This window comes from Danio rerio, chromosome 13 (assembly GCF_052040795.2).
Source record: "Danio rerio strain M-AB ecotype USA chromosome 13, GRCz13ab, whole genome shotgun sequence".
Lineage (NCBI taxonomy): Eukaryota > Metazoa > Chordata > Actinopteri > Cypriniformes > Danionidae > Danio > Danio rerio.
This window is the reverse complement of record NC_141033.1, coordinates 13080218-13102500: the sequence shown is the minus strand read 5'-3', so window position 1 is coordinate 13102500 and position 22283 is coordinate 13080218. Positions and strand designations below refer to the sequence as shown.

The window sequence follows — 22283 nt, the reverse complement described above, 5'->3', positions numbered from 1 at the left end:
AAAGGAATAATTAGGCTTCGGGATGTTTACTCTCTTCCACCGCTGGCTGAAAGAAGAAACACGTCACCGGCGCTCTAAAAACGTTCACTAAAACGGCTTTAAAAAGTCTAGATTGGCAATATTCACCTCAGAGAAACAACACAGGACGCTCCTCATGTAAACCTGTATATACTGTAGCTTCAAGATCACTGCGCGCCGTCTGTTAGTGTCAGTGATTTATAAGTGCATGTTAAAAGTCCCGATGACGTTCAGCAGCAAATTTAAAATGTATAAAATCAAACAAGATCAAAAAGGAACACTTTAAGTCGTCTGAACGCAATGAGCCCGAGCAAAACGTTCACACAGAGTAGCAGTGTTAATGTGTGCTGTACAGTAGAACGCAACAGATCCAGTGGTTTCAGACAAGAAAAGAAAGGAAAATGGCTCCAGATAGCGGAAATGTATGAATACTTTGAAGTTAATGCTCGTCTTTGTCTCTTTGCCCTTTCTTCTCCCTCTCGTCCTGCAGAGCCGTGCCCAGTTTCTTAATGAGAACAGACAGGACTTTATCCAGAGGGTCCATCACTCCTCGTTGCAGCCACTTGGGGATTGTGGTTCTGGCGTGATGGAAACCCAGCTTCTGCAGAATGTAGTCCACTCCTACTGGATCGATCTTACGACCCGTCCAAGAGATCAACCTGAAACAATCAACGCATCAAATGAGTTCACTACTGACTTTTAAGGGCTGGTCCAACACGATATCATATTTTAAACTTTAATTGATGTGTAATGTGGCTGTGTAAACAAAAACAACATCTCTGAATGTAAGACGCTCAATGTTTAATGCAAAGGGAGACATTGGCTTTAACAGAGTTAGCTTAGCAAAGCCAACAGCGAACAAAGTTTGGGGACTACAAAAAAATACAGTGAGATCACAAACGCTTCAGATTACGCACAATCACCACAGGCATACACATTACGCAGCAAAAGGGGCATGACCAGAGGTGCTGTAATGTAGCAGAGAAAGCTAAAATGCCATCCAAATACTGCTATTTCCACAGAGCTTACTGTGTTTCTGTATTTGGGCTTACAAAAGACACAACACAAAGAGAGAAGTGTTTACAGTTCAATTTCAAGTATGTTCCAGAGAACTATAAAACATATATAGCTAGTATTTGACAAAGAAGCTTCCAAAACCGCTCCTAGTTCAGTGTGGGATCCGGCTAAAAACTTGTGAGCCACCACCTGTAAGTGTTTTTATTTCTAAAACTGATCTATGACATCCACAGGTACTAACGTTAACGGTATGTTGTAGCAAGGATGTAAACAATGGGAAATGCCAGGTGCGATTTTAGGATTTTTATTTTAGGGGAGCTCAGCTCCTCACATTTAAAATGTTTGTTTAATATGGTAGGGTTGTATACTAGTATTCCACTGTATTACATAGACAGGTGCAGCCATTTGAGTTCTGAACAAGCCATAGACTCAACACCCCTGTTTACTGTAGTAAAAATCACTTTCCATTAGGGGTGTAACAATACACTCAGCTCACGATACGATGTGTATCACGATATAATGTTCACGATTCGATATGTATCACGATATTTGGAATAAAAATTGAAAATTAAACTGAAATGCAAATTTTACCAAGTAAACTATTTTTTATGTATTTCGTTTGTTTCAACTTGTTAAACTGAACCTTCTTTAAGAAAATAAATTAAACAGGCCTGTCTCTGGAAAATAAAACAATTTAAAAACATGACAGAAATGACAGAGACAAAATTAAGGAACAATTTAAGTAAAGGTGCAAAAAAAATAAGCTTTCTATTCAATTGAATTTAACAGTAAGAGCTAAAGGCTTTGCTTGGTCACTTGCGTTTTTTGTGTGTGCAAAAAAAAAAAAAAATCCACATTTCCAGGTATTTAATTCATATTTAATTAAATTCATTTAGAAATATCTCTAATTACAATTGTGACTAGTCAAAACTCATTTAGAGATATCTGCAAATATTTTTCAATGAAAGTCAATGGAGGAATATGAATAGTCATAATATATTTGCAGATATCTCCAATCTGATTTCGTACTAGTACAATTGTAATTGCAGATATCTCTAACTGTCATTCTGACTAGTCGAATTATAATTATGACTAGTCAAAATATAATTAGCGATATCTCTAAATATATTTATGGATAGTCAGAACAAAGGTTTAAATGCTAAAACGGCTTGCCATACGCACGCGTCTATCTTATTCCGCCCTCTGTAGTAACAGCTCATGGTCAGCTCACATCATGTGTGATTTTGCGGCCGCATAATAATAAATAAGTTTTTTTTTAAATACTAGACAACACTTGATGTTTCCATCTCTGTCAGTGACAGTATAAATGAGTACATTCTCTAAGTGCTTCTGTCTCTGTGTTTAATCCTTTCAGTGCAAGACTGTACAGTATAGTAAATGCCACACAAACTGTAGAGTGTTTAAAATTGGTAGTTCATTTTAAAAATAAAAACAGCGAAATGTTTGTTAAGACATTGTTTGCATTTTAGTGGAAACAGCTGTGCTGATGAGGTAAACTCCGAGAAAACCCCACTGCTCCTCCGTGACATTGAGATACAGGTGATACAAGGTTATCTATATCAAAGAACTGCAAATAAGCAGATATTATAACAAATTAACAATAAACACACACCTGGCTTTCTCGCTGTCCACGGCTGTGTTTTGCTGATCAAATGAAAAACACCCTTTTCTTATCAAATGTAAAGAGGACTGAGGCGATCATTTAGTGTATAGTTTATGAGCTAATCGCAAAAGTTTTAGGGGGGCTGAGTACAAAAAATAGGGGGGCTACAGCTCCCCTAAATAGGCCTAGCAATGCCCATGGGAAATGCTGTTTGGCGCTGGTAACAATATAGCAACAAATTCATATTTATCTGTCAACCCTTTGTAAACACCCACAATCTTCAGCAGCACGTGCAATGTCTCTCTATGCGGCCATATTCCCTGCGTTCTACATCTCAAATAACAAACTCACAAAAGCTTTGTGAACGTTTCATTTTACTTACACATGCTTATTCCGAATATATGTGAAAGACACTTGTCAAATGTATTTCAGAGAGCAGGAGTGATGTTCAGCTTTGTCCTCTTTATCATCTTCTGTCTGATTCAGGCTCAAACTGATATGGCTAACAACTACTCTGACTGACAGTATTTACACAGCACAAAAGTGCATGCTTGTAGGGGCGTGATGCTTTTCTAGGTGATGTGGAGCCAATCCATGACAGCACGTTATGTTAGCTGACCAATCAGAGCCTCTTCAGTGCGGGCCTTTCAGAGGAACTAGGAAATGTGACAGTCGTTTTCATTAGCTGAGTAGCTGCATATAATCTAAGTAAGATATATGAAAATTTTCTACAAATGAAGCATGAGCACACATTGCTTTGCATCTTATAAACACAACCAAGTCTTAAAAAATACACTTCACCTTTTTGGACCACCCCTTTAAGGGTGTACTCACACTAGGCAAGATTGCCTTGAACTGAGCCCTGATGCGATTGCCTCCTCTCACCCCAGCCCGACAGCTCACACTCACAATCACACTGCATTTTTACTTTCCGAACCATTTTAACTTTCGTCATCAATGATGTGACTGTTCAGCAGGAAGAGCAGCGCTTTCGCTCAGCACAACAGAGATTGCTTTAGTCATATTGTTTTGCATTATTTTAATAAGTTTGGGACACAGTAGTTTAGTAGTTTGGGAGACAGTGACACATGGACAAATCTTTTGCTGAACAGATCCACTGATTTTGACGCTGTGTGACCTTTTAGACCTGTATTTGTAGGGGGAGCAAATTGTATCCTTTAATGTTTTTGTATCAAAAATTTGCTTTAAATGTAGTTTTTTTTTGTTTTTGTCTAACTGGCCTAAAGACATTTCTTTAAATAAATGTCACATTATGGTTAGCCTACATCAATCCTACTGAATTCTGTTATTTATACTTTTTGTCAGCTTGTTATCTTTCATTAAGGATGGGTTTTGTGTATATATTTTGTTCATGTTATAGTCTTAAAAGTATATAAAAAAAATAAAAATGCCAAGGAGCAAGGAGCAAATGTAAAATGAACCAGGATATGGGGGTCAAACGTGCACAGGCACATTTTGGATAGCCTACTGCAAATACTCCCTAACTTCATGAACAGCAAGGGTTGCTGCACATTTTTTACAATCAAATTGAAGACTTTATAAGACCCTATAAATTGAAATGAATCCTCTACATTAGGCAATATCGACAAAACAAAGCATTTATTATTATTAAAATTATTTACATTCATTATTTTATTAAATACATGGTGTCTCAGCTATTAGTTTAGCCTATAGCATAGCTATTTCTGATAAAAAAAAGGAAAACTTTATATCTAAAGAGTGAAGAAAAAAGCTTTACAGGGATAGATTCTGTTAAATAGGTTTATGGACATGGATCTAACAGAACTATTTCATAAGACATTTAAACGTGGCATAGAATTTCTTTCATCATACCACCAACAAACTGTACACGGTATATTGTGAGAAAGTTCACCTCTGTTTTACACTCTTGTGACATAAACACTCAGTCTAAACTCACTGAATGATTAAGGTTTTTGATCAAGTTCGGGGACAAATCAACGTTGCTCCACTAAGCAATCACAGCAGAATGTGCGCACACACAATATTAGGACTTTCGTGCACTATTCAGACGCATATACTGAGGAATGATAACTTGGACTGTATCTAAATAAAAACTGAAATAACGCAGATAATAAGATTATTTTTAAATATGTAATTCATCACGCCTAAAATAGTTCAAGTATTGAGCAGCCATGACAGAGGTGTCTACCTCATCAATCTTAATACATCAAAGACGACAAATCAGAATGCATCCATTGACATACGTAGCATACTATTACTATTATTATTATGTTTTTTCCAACATTTTACAAAATTCTTAAAGTATCAAATGGTGTGTTAAACATGTGCTAAATGTTGAGGTCATGTGACTGCAGTGTTACCGTAGTGTGGGCTCCAGATGCCACGTGTTGCAGAGGAACTCTCTCCAGTCCACTGTGGTGTAGTTCACTCCTTCTTCTTTCTCTCTCTCCTCCTTCTTGTCAGATGATGGCTCATCCTGCTGCGTTGTTGGGCTCTTCTGGCCAGGCCGAGATGCAAACATGCGCGGTGCAAAGAGTGCTGCGACAAAAACACACACTTCACTAAAGTAGGACTGTTTCTATTACACAATTAAACACAAACTATTGTGATATTTTCTAAGGGTCACAAAAATAATTTATGATGAATGAGTTTATTTTAAAGGAATAGTTCACCCAAAAAAATGGAAATTTACTACTCAACCTCAAGTGCTTCTAAACCTTTATGAGCTCTGTTGAACACAAAAGAAGGTATTCTGAAGAAACCTAAAAAAAACCCTGTAACCGTTGACTTTCATAGTGTTAAAAACAAATACAAATGCCCTGTTCTTATAGGCCATCGGCGTCAACACATGACGGAGGGTGTTTCTGAAGCTTACACTGACGTAATCGTCATAGTGACGACAGCCAATCACATCTATTACTAAGCTTTTCTTCCATTTTTAAATGTCGTTATTCTCTGGCACTGTACGGACATGACTGGCTAGCCTCTGCACTACTATTTGCACAATATTTTTGCAGCAAGGCAACACGACTCAACAAACTCACAATTTAGTTTGACAATGATTGACATCACTCCATTCAAAGTCACTGGGAAGCGTTAACACTGACTAGAGCCCTGCATTTGAGCCAGAGCCAGACGTGGCTTAACTACTTTATGCCCCTCGGGCCAGGCTTCGGGCCAATTTTTTCATCATAGCTAGCATGCATATTGGGTTGGGTTGCATTAGAAAAAAACTTTGATTGCGTGCGGTCCGGAAGCGCCGGTGAAATTGCCTATGGCGAACTAAAGGAAGGACAAAATTCTGGTCAACTTCTTAAATAGTGACAACTTTAAGCCGACTGGTTATGCACAACTTGTAAGTCTATGGCCGCCTGTAGGATTTTATTCCAATTATGCACAAACCCAGCACCCCCCCCGCCTCATAATTGCGTATTCTTATTTCAATCTCAAGAAACACTGATGCTTTCTGTCAAAGGCTACATTATTTAAAGGCATTCGTTGACATAATTCTTTTTTCTTTTTAATATTAATATAGTTTCTTTGAAATCTGAATTAAAAGCACATTAGCAACAAGGAGAAATCAGGCGCTCAAGACGTAATCTTTAAAATTATTACATATTAAAGCAATTTTACTCAAAAAAATAAAATTCATATATTTGTCTTGGAAAATATATATTTTTAAACAAATGTGGTATAGTTTGCCGCTTAGTTTTCATATACATTTTTGAAGGTCAGTAATCTAGATAAAATAGAAGAACAAATAACATCTGAGGTGAAGTAAAGCCAAAAAATTTGATTAGCTGGCGGACAAGGGCCGAGCTACAGCCTGTGCGTCTCAGGCCAGGGCTGGACTAGGGCTTTTATTTAGGGCCCATGCAGGGCTCTAACGCTGACAATTTGTAAACAAGGTATAAAGAAGTCAAATGGTGAGTCAACCAACTATGATATTGAGTGTTTATTCTGTAATGACATACCACTTTCTCTGCTACTGCACTAATGTGATTGGTTAGTGTCTGCAATAGCATTTACATAAAATGATTTGATTGAATGACGCCCCGGTTGAATGTTTTTTGAAAGTTTTTAAACTTCTGCAACGAGCAATAGAGGCAACGCAACTTCTAAAGGTCAGTGGGAAGCGTTAACTCCCAAATCCCACCGTAAACAGGGGCTAAGGAAATCAACGCTTACAGATTGACAGCTTTCTTCAAAATAACTTTTGTGTTCAACAGAAGAAAGAAAGTCAAACAGGTTTGAAACAAGTGAAGGATGAGTAAATGATGACAGAATGTTCAGTTTTGGGTGAACTATCCCTTTAAGGCACAGTTCTTGCTATTACCAAATCATTAACTAGACTTTTAGCTCAATAAACTTCTAATTTGCTGCTTATTAACGACAAAGTTGGGTTTAGCTATTGTGTAGGATTAGGAATGTAGAACAAGAGAATACTTTATAAATATCAATAAATAGACAATATTTTAATAATAGACGGATAATAACCAAAAAGCCATAAGTTAATGGTACTTAAACTAAAGTGTTACCAATGTATTGTGAATGACAATTCTATTAACAAGTGTCATGCAATTAAATGTGATTAATATGATTTATGATTTGAACAATTAAAGACTTAAGTAAATAAAGCCAGAACATATTCAATTCAATTCATCTTTATTTCTACAGCGCTTTTACAACATAGATTGTGTCAAAGCAGCTTCACATAGAGGTTCTAGTAAATTCAAATTGAAACTGTGTGAGTGCAGTCCTAAAGACTCATCTTGTAAAACATTTCCACTTGATCAAAATACACTTTTCCCATCAGTGAAAGTTTTCTCTTCTCTGGAAAATACTTCGGCTTTAAGGTTTTCCATGTAGACTGTAAGATTTGCCATGGCTTGTCAAAGCCCCTCGCATTCACGTCTGCCCTGCCTCTAAGTATAGGTAAATGATGGCATTTCTCTGCTGCTTGGAATCTTAATATTGAAATTTATAAAGCCTTTAATCAGTTTAATAAGCAACTTTTGGTGCAAACATTTGAAGGAGTGGACTGTATAGTTTAACATGTATCCTTAAATATTTAATAATAACTAAATCTCTGCAGTGATTTTTATCATGAAATAAAGTTAACCATTACCTAATAATCATCTCAGCAACCTTTTCTATGAGTAAAACTGGAATAGGATGCTCTTTGTGCACTATTTTCTGTTTGCCAAGTCTTTCTGTTCTTAGGATCTTAAACACAGGTCAAGAGGTCATTGGGAACTCTCATGTCAAGTAAAGATGAGATAACATGTTACATTGTTGATTTTACTTTTTGTTAAAGAGTTCATTGTTATAAATAATTCCATTGTAAGAGGAACTTTATCTGTGTTAGATAGACATAAATTTTTCTTCTATTTCTGAGGTGTCTCCAAAAATACCTAATTTTAGCTCTGGTGACAGATCAATCCTGTATACTTCAGATAAAATTAAAAACGTTCTGCCAAAATGAACTAATTTTATCACATGACCAGAATGAGCGAGTCAATGTACCTTTAAAGTTTTTGCATTTAATGCACAATAAAGATACATTTAGGAAACTCTTATGTAATTTTACTTTTGAATAATGAAGTCAGTGGATAACTTTAAATTGAATCAGTCTGTGTCTTGTATCAATATAGAACAATCATGCATTTTTGAAAAATAATCTTCCCATGACTCATCTGATATCTCTGTATTGAGCTCCTTCCCCCACTCTTTCCTAATTTTATCAGTGTTTGAATTAATCTGATTTAATAATAAGCAATAAAAAAGAGACAGTACCTTTTTCTATTGGGTTGTGTTTTGTTATATTTTCAAGTGTCTGGTGTTTGGTTATATTTTCAAAACCAGGAATTTTTTTCCTAGTAAAATCTCTTATTTGTAAATATCTAAAATCTCAGATCATATTTAACTGACTAAATGAGCCAAATTTATTATCAACATATACGTGTCTTATTTATTATTATTTTTTATATTATTATTATTATTTTTATAAATGATAATAGTAATAAAAGTAATGACTGGAGTAATAATTTGTATGTAAATACATACAATATGAAAGCACTTATTTAACATTTTAATAAATATTCAACAATTCAACAATTTTTTTTTTACATTCAATAAACGCCGCCTTGATGAACAGAATCATTAAAAAAAAAAAAACATGAAAAAAAGAAACTGACCCCAAACTTTCGACCAGTATAGTGTGTGTTTTCTTCATCTGAAAATACTAAAAGATTGAATCTCGCCTCTCTGGTTATCCTGACCACAGAAATATTATGTCTGACCTTTGTTTGCTTGTTTCCCGAGTAATCATTAAGATTTTGCTAAGTTTACACACATGCTGAGATTATCTAAGTTTATCTATGTTTCCACCAACCAGAATCTTTCTACCTGAGATGTGTCACGTAGTCAGTGACGTTATGTTAGAGTATAATTGTTGTTGATTTTTGGATTTTAGACAGAGCGGCCTACGAACACAAGGTGTATGGTTGGGCACTGTTGACCAATTTGGCATCGTACGATGTCTAATGTAAAACATTGCGATGGACGATAGTACCTCCTTTGTAGGAGCCGGTGAATTAATTATTTATGAATAATTAATGAACTCATAACATTAATTATCTGTAGCCTATCATTTCAACTACCTGACCCGCATGGTCTTTGTTTTAACCCTAAACGAAATCATTAATGAATAAAAGTAAGTCAATCACTTTTTCCGCATCCTTGATAAACTGTCCGATGTGCACTGCTCTCTGGGGTTTTGTGCTGACTGCCTGGAGCTCAGATGTCCGCATATGCTAAAGTGCATGACAGAGTGAGTGTGTGCAAGTGTGTGGTCACGTAATGTGCGTTTTCAGTGATATAGTGTGAAATTAGGGCTTTTCAGAAATGTTAGATGAAACGCCAGTTTTCGTTCTAAAATACTGGCTCAGCATTGTGATGTCTATCGTGATGGACGATGGCATTGTCTATCAACCAAACCCTAACAAAATACGCCCCTAATCACAAACTTATGCACTATTCTACATCATTTTGTAGTATAAACTGTGCAAGAAGTGCGTTTACACTGAAAACTCTAACAAGAATAGGTGCACTTTAATTACATAGAAGATGCACTTATTGAACTGGTAAAATGATTGTGAATTGTTGCACACTTCACACACTCAACAGCTGATGCTTTGCTCATGTAGCAGAAGGGGCAGAGCTATCGGCACTGATGTTGAAATTCTTTATTTATTTTGGATTGTGAAGGCAAAATTCTCCTACAAGAGTGATTATAGCACCTCCCGATGGTGAACGCAGTTATAATCACGGCAGGTATTATTTGATTGTTTGGTCATTTGTTTTACTAATTTGGCAACCGTCAAATGTCATCTGCGAAACGGTTTACATTTCCGCTAAGTAAAAAAACATTGGTGTTCCATATAGGATTACACTACATTCATATGCTACGCTGTTGATTGCGTAAATGCATAAGTGCATAGTGTATAATGTGCCATTTGGGACGCAGCTACAGTGTGAGAAGCTGGTTTCTGCTCATGGAACTGCAAACTACTGTATCTTGATTGATTGAATCTCTGACTCTAGGTCTGTTTTCTCTTAACACATGTTTAAAAATGATCAAACTACTTTTTGTGTATGCCATGTGACCTATAAATGAAAAAAAGTTTTCCATTGTGGATTGGCAAAATATTAATTTTTCAGACTGCATGAAAAGCTGCCTCATGATATTTTTTGCAATATATGAGCAATACATGCTTCCATTGGGCACAATTCAATTCACAATTTATCTTCTCAATTGTAACATGTCTAGTGTTACTGATACTGAAAATGGAGTGAACCTTAACGTGATCATCTCACCTTTCTCTTTTTCCTTCAGGTACGCCGACACCAGGTCATGCAGGAACATAATGAGCTCTGCATCCATGGTGACGCAGATGTGATCGGTGAACTCGGTCACCACACTGCACTCCACTTTGGGTTTGCTGTTGGCATCTGCAACAGGGTCAGTGAATTCACAGCACTCAGTGTCACAATGCAAAGGTCAGAGCATCTAGCAACATTAGCAGACTATGAAAATGGGTCAGTTTGTACCACTGAGCGAAGGTTCCTCTGGGTCTTGTACATGGATGGACTTGAACTGGAGCTGCATTTTGGGAAGGGCGAAGATGGTCTCGGTTTCGTGGTTGTAGCTGGAAGAGCCCCTGAAGCCGCTCAGAAGGCTGGAGCTCTTTGCTGCTGCGCCGCTCTCAGAGTTGTTTGCATCCACATTACGCAGCAAATTTAGCTCTGACAGAGGAAAGCAGAGGGTTATTTCAAGACAAATTGGCAACCCTTCCTTTCACATAAAAAAAGACAAGATTTTTGTCTTCATATAATGCTGTATTCCCGGCTGGGAAATCACACGTGACGTGAGCTGCTGACTGTGAGCTGTTACCACAGAGAGGGCAGACGCGCGCCCTACTTTACTTTAGCGTGTCTACTTTACTTTAGAGCGTCTTCTTTAGTCACGTGCAAAGTATGAACAGCACTTAGCAGTGAAAATGAAAACGAAAGCGTGCACATCATTTAAATAATCATATCGCATTTTAGAGTTATGATTGCGATAAGCATTTGATATGCTTTTTCTTTCATAGCGAACACACAGTTGTGCATGAAAGTAAATGTTTACAGTGTCAGTATAACTACTCTAGTCTACATAATGTTGATTTTACCAGTGAATAAAATGGTCTAATAATGTTGTCAATGACAGATTGCAAGCATGGGCCTATATCTTAAATGTAATTCAACATCAGAATTATAATTAGAAGTAGAATAGAATTATTTATAGAAACCAGTAGACCTAAACATAATATTACTATTGTTGCTTTACCATACGTTTGAGAAAAAACAAGAACAATTGCCGATTCATATTAAGCTTTGTTTTACATCTACAGAATCGAGAGAAAACCGTGATCTTTATTTTAAGCAAAAAAAAATAAAAAAATTGCGATTCTCATTTTAGCCAGAATCGTGCAGCTCTAAACCTATTATTCTTTCGTCATCTTCATCTTCTTAGACTATTTTAAGAATGCATCTCCTCCTAGACTGTTTATACTACAATCACCAAACTAACTCTAAACCTCCAAAACATACTGAATTAAGTTGCTAAATCTTTTCCAACTGATCTGAATTACAGTTTTGCCAAAACTGACCCAGAAAGATTAGAAAAATCCCATTGACTCAACATTAGGCCAAACTTTCTGACCTAACTTTGCACCAGACTGTCATACAAACTTTAGGTTATGCTCATTTAACTCAGACTACCAATCACTGACGACCTTTCAACTTATTAGCCACATCCTAGCAACCACTTACGGCACCCTAGCAACTGTCCCAAAGACTTCCATTAAACAAAATTGCTATTGACTTTACATACATACTAACAACATCCCAATACATACTAGAGACATACAAATCATACTAGCAACATGCTAATTCATCCTATAAACATACTAGCAACACGCTAATTCAAAGTAGAATCATGCTAATTTATATTAGCAACTGCCTAGAAACTACTCAAATCAACTTTAATACATGATTCATTCAATAATACATTCAAAGTTAGATAAAAAAAAAATAAAAAAATTTTAATGCCAATTATATATAATATGTAACCCTGGAAGTCTTACGTTGTATTTGTATATTTGTAGGAATAGCCCAAGATACATTGTGTATGGGTCAAAATGTCAAATTTTTGTTTTGGGCCAAAATCACTAGAACATTAAGTAAAGATCATGCTTCATGAAGACATTTAGAAATGTCCTACTGTAAATATATCAATTCGATTTATTTTTGGCCTTTTTGCCTTTATTAGATAGGACAGGAATGAAACAGAAAAGTAAAGTTGGAGACAGAGAGGGCGCTAGGGTTATAATAATAATAATAATTCCTCACATTTATATAGCGCTTTTCTGGGCACTCAAAGCTTTACACAATGGGGGAGGTCTCCTTATCCACCACCAGTGTGCAGCATCCACCTGGATGACGAGACGGCAGCCATTTTGCGCCAGACCGCACACCAGCTGATTGGTGGAGAGGAGACAGTGATGAAGCCAATTGGAATATGGGGATGGTTAGGAGGCCATGATGGACTGAGGCCAGTGGGCAGATTTGGCCAGGATGCCGGGGTTAAATCCCAACTCTTTTTCGAAGGACATCCTGGGATGAGGTTTAACGTCTCATCTGAAAGACTATACTGGGGCATTAGGACCCACACAGACCGCAGGTTGGGTGCCCCCTGCTGGCCTCACTAACACCACTTCCGGCAGCAACCTAGTTTTCCCATGTGGTCTCCCATCCAGGTACTGACCGGGCGCAGCCCTGCTTAGCTTCAGTGGGCGACCATGTGAGAGTTGCAGAGAGCTAGCTGCCGGTAAGGTTGGAAAATGTCCTCGAGCCGGGAAACGAACTCGGGACGCCCTGACGTGCTACTGCATCATATGTTGGCATGCTAAACACTAGGCTATTGAGCCAACCAAAACGTCATTGTTGATTAGTAATAGAGATTAAGCACTTCATTTAAACAACTTTAGGCGATTTTCTCAGTATTTCGATTTTTTTGAGCCCTCAGTTTCCAGATATTCAAATAGTTAAAAAATATATACTTATAACAACAAACCATACATCAATGCAAAACTTATTTATTTAGATCCAACCCAAAGCAGAGGAAGTTTATTCATTTTTAGCACATATCAACCAGCTACTGTTGCTACAAATGTTGACCAGTTAGTAGTGCTCAGTAATTTACAATATTATCATATGTAGCGCTTATATCAATATATAAAATTCTTTTTATTAAAACATCATGGCTATCATCAACACCAATATACTACTACACCCCTAGGTGAGGAGCACTGTTTGCAGAATTACCAAGTCACTACTGAGGCTCAATTCCCATAGCAGGCTTCTGTCTATGAAGGCAACAAACAGCAGAGCAGCTTACTACATTTTAGAACAGAGCAACTAAAGGTGTAACACTTACCTTCGTTCCTCATGGCAGTGACATAGTTGAACCACTCTTTGACCGTAGCCACTCCATGCGGGGGGTTTTCATGCCGACGGCGGGTGACCTTAGTGATGGTTGCCATTGGGCTCTCCAGAGCACCGCAAGGCTTGGTGACCATGGTATTATGCCCAAGGTGAAAGTCCAGGGTTTGAACTATATATGTAGAATCATCACTGCAGCCTAGAGGAAAAAAATATATATAATTGTTAAGTCACAAAAGCAATGTTTCCAACTAAAGATGCAAATTAAATTTATGCTCAAAACTGCAATATCGCCTAAAAGTTGTGCGAATAAAGCAGCGTTTACATCGAATGAGTCAAAGAGAACAAAATCGTCACTTCCTGATTAACTGGTGCCAAACATCAAAAGTAAACATGGAATTTGCTGAGGTAGAAGAATCTGCGTCAATCTTTTCTTTATTTAATAAATTACTTTCACCTCAGAAGACAATGCCAACACACAATGAACACGTGGTGGTGTTTGAAGGCATCAGACACAGAGCACAGATGCTCTTGACAGTTCTGGAGGTCATTTATAATATAATAGCACTAATACTGGAACAGTTAAGGCATTTTAGAATGACCAAAAATACATTTCAGATGTTTTACAATGTGCTCAGCCTGCTGGTTTGTCCATTCAAACACATTTTTATCATCACATGATGTCTTATGACAAAATCACATCATTTTTTTAAATGCGGATATTGGAATCTGTTCAGTAAACAGGGTACCCCCGGGATCCTCCAAATTTAATACCATTTCAAGTGAAATTCAATGCCAACTTCGAACCCATTCCAACAGAAGTATGAAGGAAAAATGTCAGATCTGTATAAATTTTGAACCCTAGAAAATAATCATTTTCTAGAGTTCAAAAGAAACCCTAGAAGGAAGGGGATCTTTAATTTCAATTATCTTGGGATCTTTTATTTCAATAAAATATCTTTTATTTCAAGGGAATGATAAAACAGCAGCACTGCATCTGTACCATCCTCCCAGATCTTCTGTGCTTCAGTCCAGAAGGCGATGTTGGGCTCTTCCAGATGGAACAACACCCAGGACTTGGAGCGAAAGTTGGGTCCGTGGAAGCAAGCCAGAGTCATGTGGTTTCCATGTAGACTCATAGAGCCACCCAGCTGCACGGCATCCTCCGGGAGAGGCATCTGGAAGAGGGAAATGTGGCATCCGGCCACCATCTTCAACACATTGGGCCAGTGCCTGTGATGAGCAGCATCCATATCTGAGAGAAAAACAAACATTCATGTTTATTTAAATACAAATGTAAAAGCTATAGTTTGAGTATAGTAAAAAAATTAGTTTATTTCCATTTTCACTTTAAGTAGCAGCAAAATAGTAAACCGTAGGCGGGCGCAGCCATTTGAAACTTTTTGGCTCAAAATTTCCGGTCTTATTCACTTCTATTTATTTTTAAACGTTACAAAACAGCTCGTTATGCTGCTTGATGTTACAAACTTATATTTTCTTATTATATTAGTGTGGTTTCACACCTAGACTTTTGTTTTGGAACCTGTCTAGTTTGCCCAGTAAGCGCAGTTCCTTTGGCATATGTTAATCCACCTATCGCGCTTGTATCCGCGCTATAACGATAGATCCGAGATCGCTTGAATGAGGTGGTCTCGGCTCAATTAAAACGAACTCTGGAGCGGATAGATTGTAGTGAAAAAGCGATACGATCCAAGCCTGGCTATATATCACAGTGTTTTATGGATATGTAATAGGCATACGGCTATATGAAGAGAGAATTATGAGTAGGGCGGAAGGGCATTCCAGACATCCCAAGTCTCCCGGAAGTTTCGGGAGTCTCCCGCAAATGCACAGAGACTCCTGGATGCCCACAAACGAGTGATAATCTCCCAGAAATCGCGTGTCTCCCTCTCGGCCCTCAAATTCATCGCGCACCCTTCTCACCCCTACCCACCGCACCCCTCCTCGCTCCTCAGACACGTCGCGCGCACCTTGTCAAACTCCACCAAACCAACACCCCTCCTTACAGTTGAGCAGGAGGCTGCAAAATAAACCGTGAAACTCTGACCAATGTGATGAGAGTTTACTCACACGTGACTTGTTTTAGCTCTTTTGGCCCGTTTAGAAACTTTGCCGTGTGAAAGCGAACCCCACCAAGAGCAAAAAGCAACAGTGTAACAATTTTAATCCCTATTTCGAAACAACTAAATCGATTGAAAGGTGTGAAAGCACCTTAATTCTACTTGGTATGTATAGTCATGCAAACACTTGTTTGTAGAGCAAGTAGTTTGTTTTCTGCCAATTAGTTTTCCTAGTCATTTCTCCCATAGGCGACTGAATCTGAAGTTCTAAAACAATCGCAAAAACAAGTGCTCTTCTGCATTAAACAATAAGGTCAATACAAGCACTGAGACACAGCATGAGGTCTGCGCTGTTTTATTAGTTCTGTTCCTGCAGGGTTTTATTCCCCACTTCTGGTCCCGCTATTTATTTACTTTTTATTTATTTCATTTTTATATATTTATTTGACTTTTTTTGTTTTGCTTTTTTATTTCACTTGAATTTAAATGGATTATATTTCTATTTCTAAAGATGTTCGGTGAATAAAATATCAAATATATCTGTTTATTATTATTGTTTTGTTCAACTGCACTAAAGTATATTATCTATACTGAAAAATGGATAAAAATACTCATTTTCAAAATGTAATGTTCTTATTTATGCTGAGCACTGTATATACATCTCTGTTGTATAAGTAATTTTAAAAAAGCCATTTCAATTTGTATTGGCTTATAAGGTCTGAGCAGTATAGGTCTTCTGTATGTTATTTATAACAAAATTCTGAAATGATTTCTTTTTGTACTATAAACAAATTTACTCCTATAACTACTTGTGTTTTTTCACTCATATTATGGTAAAACACTTTCTGAAACCTAAAGCTTGAATTATGCTTTCTCTTTATAAAGAACTCGTCTTTTTCAATCATGTTTGACATGGATTACATTGTAAAATGTTTTAAAGTTGCTCAGCTTTGTTAATAAAAATAGAGCGCTGTTTAATTAGATTGGTTTTTGAGTTGGTTCCAAGAACTGAGTATTTTCATTTCCATTTTGTATTGGTACCAAAAACTGAAATTTTGGTACTGTAACAACCCTAGAACACAACGTTCCGGCATACACCACGTCTACCAACTAAATGCGTCAAGCACACACATATAGTCCGGTGCAGCCTTCGCACGGTCACATACCCTTTGCTGTGGCTGAGGGCGCACCTCTCAAAAAAATGTAACTACACTTCACAACGATGCGTAGCGCAAGCTCTGTGATTGGTCGGCGTGGTGGCTGGGATTGTGTGGGTGGTGCTGTGAGCCATGAGCCCAATGGAGTCCTGTGAAGCAGCTCCAGATGGAAACTTTTGATTTGTATTAAGCTTATGATTAAAGTTGTTGCACATCTGAGTTTTAGCTACTTGTACATGAAGGTAGTTTTCAGAAAAAACAAAACACCCATAAAGAAACTCGACACATTGAACATAAAAACCTTTTGCCAGCTAGTATTTCAGTGTTGTTGCAGAGCAAGACAATCAGCATGTAGAAACATAAATGCAAAACTATGCACAAGGCATGCACCAAGGGTCACGTCGATCACTAGACGCAGAACTATAAAAGTTCTGAAAAAAAAGTGTCTGAAGTTGGGGCTGACGCGATCATCATAGCAGAGTCAGCCAATGAAATAAGTCCGCAATCGGCTACTGTCTGAGCTGGTGTATTTGAATAAAGCAATCAGATAGGCTGAGGCGTCCGTTGACGTTTGAAAAGTTTAGAAATTCCCATTTTCTGCAGTGAGCAACGCAGCTGAAGCGGTGCCAACAGATCCACAATGCATTTCGGCAAAGCCTGACATCACCCATTCAAAGTGAAAAGAAAGCATAATTGCTGACGCCCAGTGTGATTGGGGGGTAAGGGTGTAATAGCCTGATCAGGGTGGTCTGTTACGAATTGTACTGTACTATACCGCTCAGTGGAAACAAGACCCTATACACAAAACTGGACTTTGGTCATAAGTGCACTTACAGAGTTCAGCAGATGCCTTGTCTGTGTTGATGACTGGTGTTTTGGGAGGCATGTAGGGCACCGGGCCCCAGGTGGACAGGGCTCGCTTGCTGGTGTCAAACTGCTGTGTGAAGAACTCCTGCAGCTTCATGCCGATCTTTATCAGGTCAGGAGTGGTGGAGCGAGAGATGATCACCTGGAAAATGTCCCACTGCAGGTCCCCGTGCACAAAGATCTCACTGCGGATCAGAGAATGTGTGTTAAAGTTATGGTTAGGTTACCTTTATGTGATTATTGGGGATTTCTGCCTTACCTTTTCTCAGATAGACTGGCCTCGGCTGTGCATAGATTCACCTTCCACTCATCCTGGAGCTGCAGGTCAGCGTTACTGAAGATGCCCATCAATATGCTGGAGCCCATGTAGTCCAGACGTGCCTCTGTGGAGCCCATGGTGATCTGGATCTTATGACTGGGCTGCTGGTTTGGATGTTCTGAAATGTGAGCTAGAAGAACAGTAATCAGTCAGTGATGAGAAAGACCAAACACAGTCTTATAATAGAATAAAAAAATGAATGATAAAATTTCACTTAAATGAAATGGGTGACACAATGTCAGATCTTTTCTAAAATATAAGGATGTACATTTAAGTGTAATGGATAGTGCACTGTAAAACATGGCTTTCACACAATTCTTTCACATTGTCCTAACACAAATCGATTAAATTAACTTCATCGTTTTTTAAAAATGTAAGTGGATTGAACATAAAACAATTAAGTTGTTCCAAAAAAAAAGCTTAAGAATTGTTTTGTCATCATTTTAAATAAGTAGCTTGAAAAAGTAGCAAATATCCTTTTTTTGAGTGTGGAAAAAAGGTGAGACAGGGGATGTTGCTCAATATGCGTTCTTCAGCGGTCTTGCATCCTTGTGTTCTCGTGCAACATCATCATCAGCTGCCTAAGTTCAGTTCCAATACTCAAGACTGCAAGAACAGAGGACGCGTGAAACTTCCCGGATGTGATCTTGATATCAAGGACGCACTGATGCAGACTTGAGCACCGAACTCGCTCTGGAAGTCCCAGAAGTCATTGCGACTGGAGGTGGGAAGCGCAGCATTTAATCTGGATTTATTATTAAAGTTCAGAGATTTAACTAATTTACCTTAGGAGTTTCCCTAAATGAAACTGAAAGTAAACATTAACATGAATATCTTAATAAAGGAATAAACACATTAAGGGTGTTTGTTTGCTGAAATTCGTATTAAAATTTGTTTTATTTATATTGTGCAGAGTATATTAATAATGTTTTTATGCAATGTATATATTTTGAAGAGGGGAAAAACAATAAATCGTTGTATGAGTGCTGTAATCTTAAAATAGTTTACCATTTAAAACGCGTGAAGGTCACGTGACCATCAGGAAGAACGCAGCATCCCATTTCTCAAAGGACGCGTTCTTTGCCCTCGTGGTCTCCTGAGTTCGTTCTTCCGAGGACACCTGGCAAGACCGGTCTCCACAAGGACGCAAGTCCGTTCTTTGCGTTCTTGGAATTGAGAAACAGCCACGGTCTTGGTTAACCCATCAGTTCTTAAGTGGCTGGAGGCGAACTGGGTTTAAGTTGACTAAAGTGTTTAAATTAAAATATGTTATGCACCCTTGCTGTTCATTTATGTGGCAACAGCATTTTGAGTGAAGTTGCATGATAGTGGGAAAATCTGGCATTGTGATTTTTATAATTTTTCCGACATATATTTTGTGATATGAATACAATTTCAGCAGATGACTTGAACTGCTCTATTAGGAAGCAAATCATTAATTTAGATTGATTGGGGTAATTTTGTAGTGGAGTGAATCAAACAAATAGCAAGATTAATAAATAATCAATATAAGATAAAAGTGAAGTAAGCTGTGTTTTACGGTTTTCTGTAGAGTCAAACAGTAATCAGATATTTAAGTACAGCAATTGAACAATCATATGTAATGCAAAATGTAAAATAACACTGCACAGTGCAACGGTGGTCACACACACACACACACACACACACACACACACACACACACACACACACACACACACACACACACACACACACACACACACACAAAATAAATAAATAAATAAATAAATAAATAAATAAATAAATAAATAAATAAATAAATAAAATGTACATCTATATTAGTTACCCAATAGTATTATATGTTTTGACAAAAAAACCTTACTCAGGTAAGGTTCAAACTCGGGTCGGCGGCATCGTAACGCAACACGCTGACCACTAGAACACAATGGCGCTGTTTCGCCGGTGCGTTTGGTGATATCTCCCTCTAACGCCGTCAACCCAAGCAACTTGCAGTGGTGGTTTCAAGAGGTTACACATCAGCAGTTCACTGGCTGGCAGGTGACTTGGCAGTACGAACAGGAGAAGTGACAGATAGGCAGCCGTTTTTAGAGTTGTCCAAACACACAGACACCGGTAACTTTGCGACACGATGATATGAAAAGACTGGCACACGTCAGCAATTGCCAGGTAACTTGTAGTACGGTGGCTATAGAAGGCAGTATAAACGTGAGAATCACCCGCATCTTTTCCTCAGCTTTCTCAGAAAAACACCCAGGCAGAACCACACCTGCAGCTTGATTGCTGATCAACTAGATTCCCAACTCAACCTTGCAGATACTGTGATGTGACAATTTCAAATTTGATATTAATTCTGAAACAATATACTGTGCAGTAGAGCTGCACGGTTCTGGCTAAAATGAGAATCGCAATTTTTTGCCTAAAATAAAGATCACGATTTTCTCACGATTCTGTAGATGTAACATAAAGGTTAATATGAGTTGGCTATTATTGTTATTCTCAAACATGCGTTTAAACAGCAATAGGCTTTGTGTAGCTGTACTGCTGGTTATAATGCTACATTTTGTATAGACTTGGAATGGTGGACTAAGATTTGTCCTGGGGTTTTTTTGATTTAGATTTCTTAGATTTGATTTAGAACATACTTTAGATTTGTTCTGGTCATTAATGCTGATGATAATTCTGATGTTGAATTATTGTGTTTGAGGCATATGCTTACAATCTGTAATTTTCTGCTTAAAATCTGCCACTGAAGTGATTTTCGTGGATACAGAAGACTGGGTGGGTATTTTTGCATTTTGGTGGGTTTTGGATACATTATGGACTGGAATCAGTCAGCTACATCTGGCAACACTGTGTGCTCTTTCCATTTCATTTTCACTGCTTAGAGCGGGTTACTTCCCGCGTGTCTCCCAAATGATCACTCTGTGCCACCAACCGATGTTATTTACAATGTTATTACCTGTTATTCACAGCATATGCTGTTCTGTTCACTAAAGTAGACTTCATTCAGAGGTGCGCGCGCGCCCGCCCTCACTGTGGTAACAGCTGACGTCACATGTGATTACATGAAGACAGAAATTACATTTTTGAGGTGAATTATATCTTATAAATACAGCATGCGACTCTTTCAACACCATTTGGAGGTGTCCACGTTGCTGAACAATGTATGTAAAACAATGTGAAGACTTCTGTGGCTACCATTGCTTCTCTCCTGAAGTTGAAAATATGATTGACAGAAACGTAGAAAAGCTGGATTAAGATCGTCTAGGGCAGGGGTCACCAATCTCGGTCCTGGAGAGCCGGTGTCCCTGCAGGGTTTAGCTCCAACTTGCCTCAACACACCTGCCTGGGTGTTTCAAGTATACCTAGTAAGACCTTGATTAGCTTGTTCAGGTGTGTTTGATTAGGGTTGGAGCGAAAATCTGCAGGACACCGGCCCTCCAGGAACAAGTTTGGTAACCACCTGTCTAGGGGGTTGAGTCGAGATTCATTGAGATTTATTATTCAAATCGAGATTAATTGTGCAGCTCTACTGTGCAGCTTTAATTTTGGGGGCCTACAAATGCAAACATTTAAAAATCACTTAAATTAGCTTTTTTGAAAACAATATCAATATAATTTACACTACAAAACAAACATGCATGTGTGTGTATTGCATGATCAGTCTACAGGCATGCACGATGAAATCGTTTTTCGTTTGAAAACGAAAACAGTTATGTGCACAGGTTATTTTGGGTTGTTTTTGCAGATTTGTTTTTGTCTATGTAGATCTACTGTATATGCAAAACTATTCAAAAACGTAAAGAAAAACAAGTTATTACATTCACTAATAATTATAGCATTTTTTTATTAATATATGACGCAATCAATGTTTTAAAAATGCAAAACAATCTGTAAAAACACAAAATCAAATTTTAACTAGAATATTGTTTAATGACATTAATTTATTGATGTGCACTACCCATGAAGATTATAATGTACATAGATTCACCAACATAAATAAATAAAGTAAATTGTGCCTAAATTATTTAAATTATTATTTAAACATGAAAATGAAATAAACTAAAATATCTTATTGTTTTTTTTCCACAATGTAGGAACGATTAAATCGATGTAAACCCATTTTAATTTTCATTCTACCTGCCAAAATATTGACTTTTATAAGCAAT

The 22283-nt window shown here is 37.6% G+C and overlaps 1 protein-coding gene and 1 long non-coding RNA gene across 52 annotated transcripts in view; one reads left to right on the top strand and one right to left on the bottom strand.

Moving 5' to 3' along the window:
- bltp1 (bridge-like lipid transfer protein family member 1) overlaps positions 1–22283 on the bottom strand; it is a 202041-nt gene that overhangs the window by 367 nt on the left and 179391 nt on the right. For all 51 annotated transcript variants that reach the window (XM_087278190.1, XM_087278191.1, XM_087278195.1 and 48 more), the window contains 8 exons: positions 18073–18262; positions 17781–17998; positions 14712–14963; positions 13704–13907; positions 10775–10969; positions 10541–10675; positions 5023–5200; positions 1–677 (listed from right to left, as the gene is read on the bottom strand). The exon at positions 1–677 is cut by the window's left edge and continues 367 nt beyond it. In XM_087278190.1, coding sequence (XP_087134316.1) covers positions 458–677; positions 5023–5200; positions 10541–10675; positions 10775–10969; positions 13704–13907; positions 14712–14963; positions 17781–17998; positions 18073–18262 — 1592 coding nt within the window. In that variant the 3' untranslated portion in view covers positions 1–457. The remainder of the gene's footprint in view (positions 678–5022; positions 5201–10540; positions 10676–10774; positions 10970–13703; positions 13908–14711; positions 14964–17780; positions 17999–18072; positions 18263–22283) is intronic.
- LOC141377150 (uncharacterized) lies at positions 16263–19789 on the top strand. Its single transcript, XR_015505820.1, has 2 exons — positions 16263–17652; positions 17690–19789. It is a non-coding gene; the product is annotated as an uncharacterized LOC141377150 (long non-coding RNA).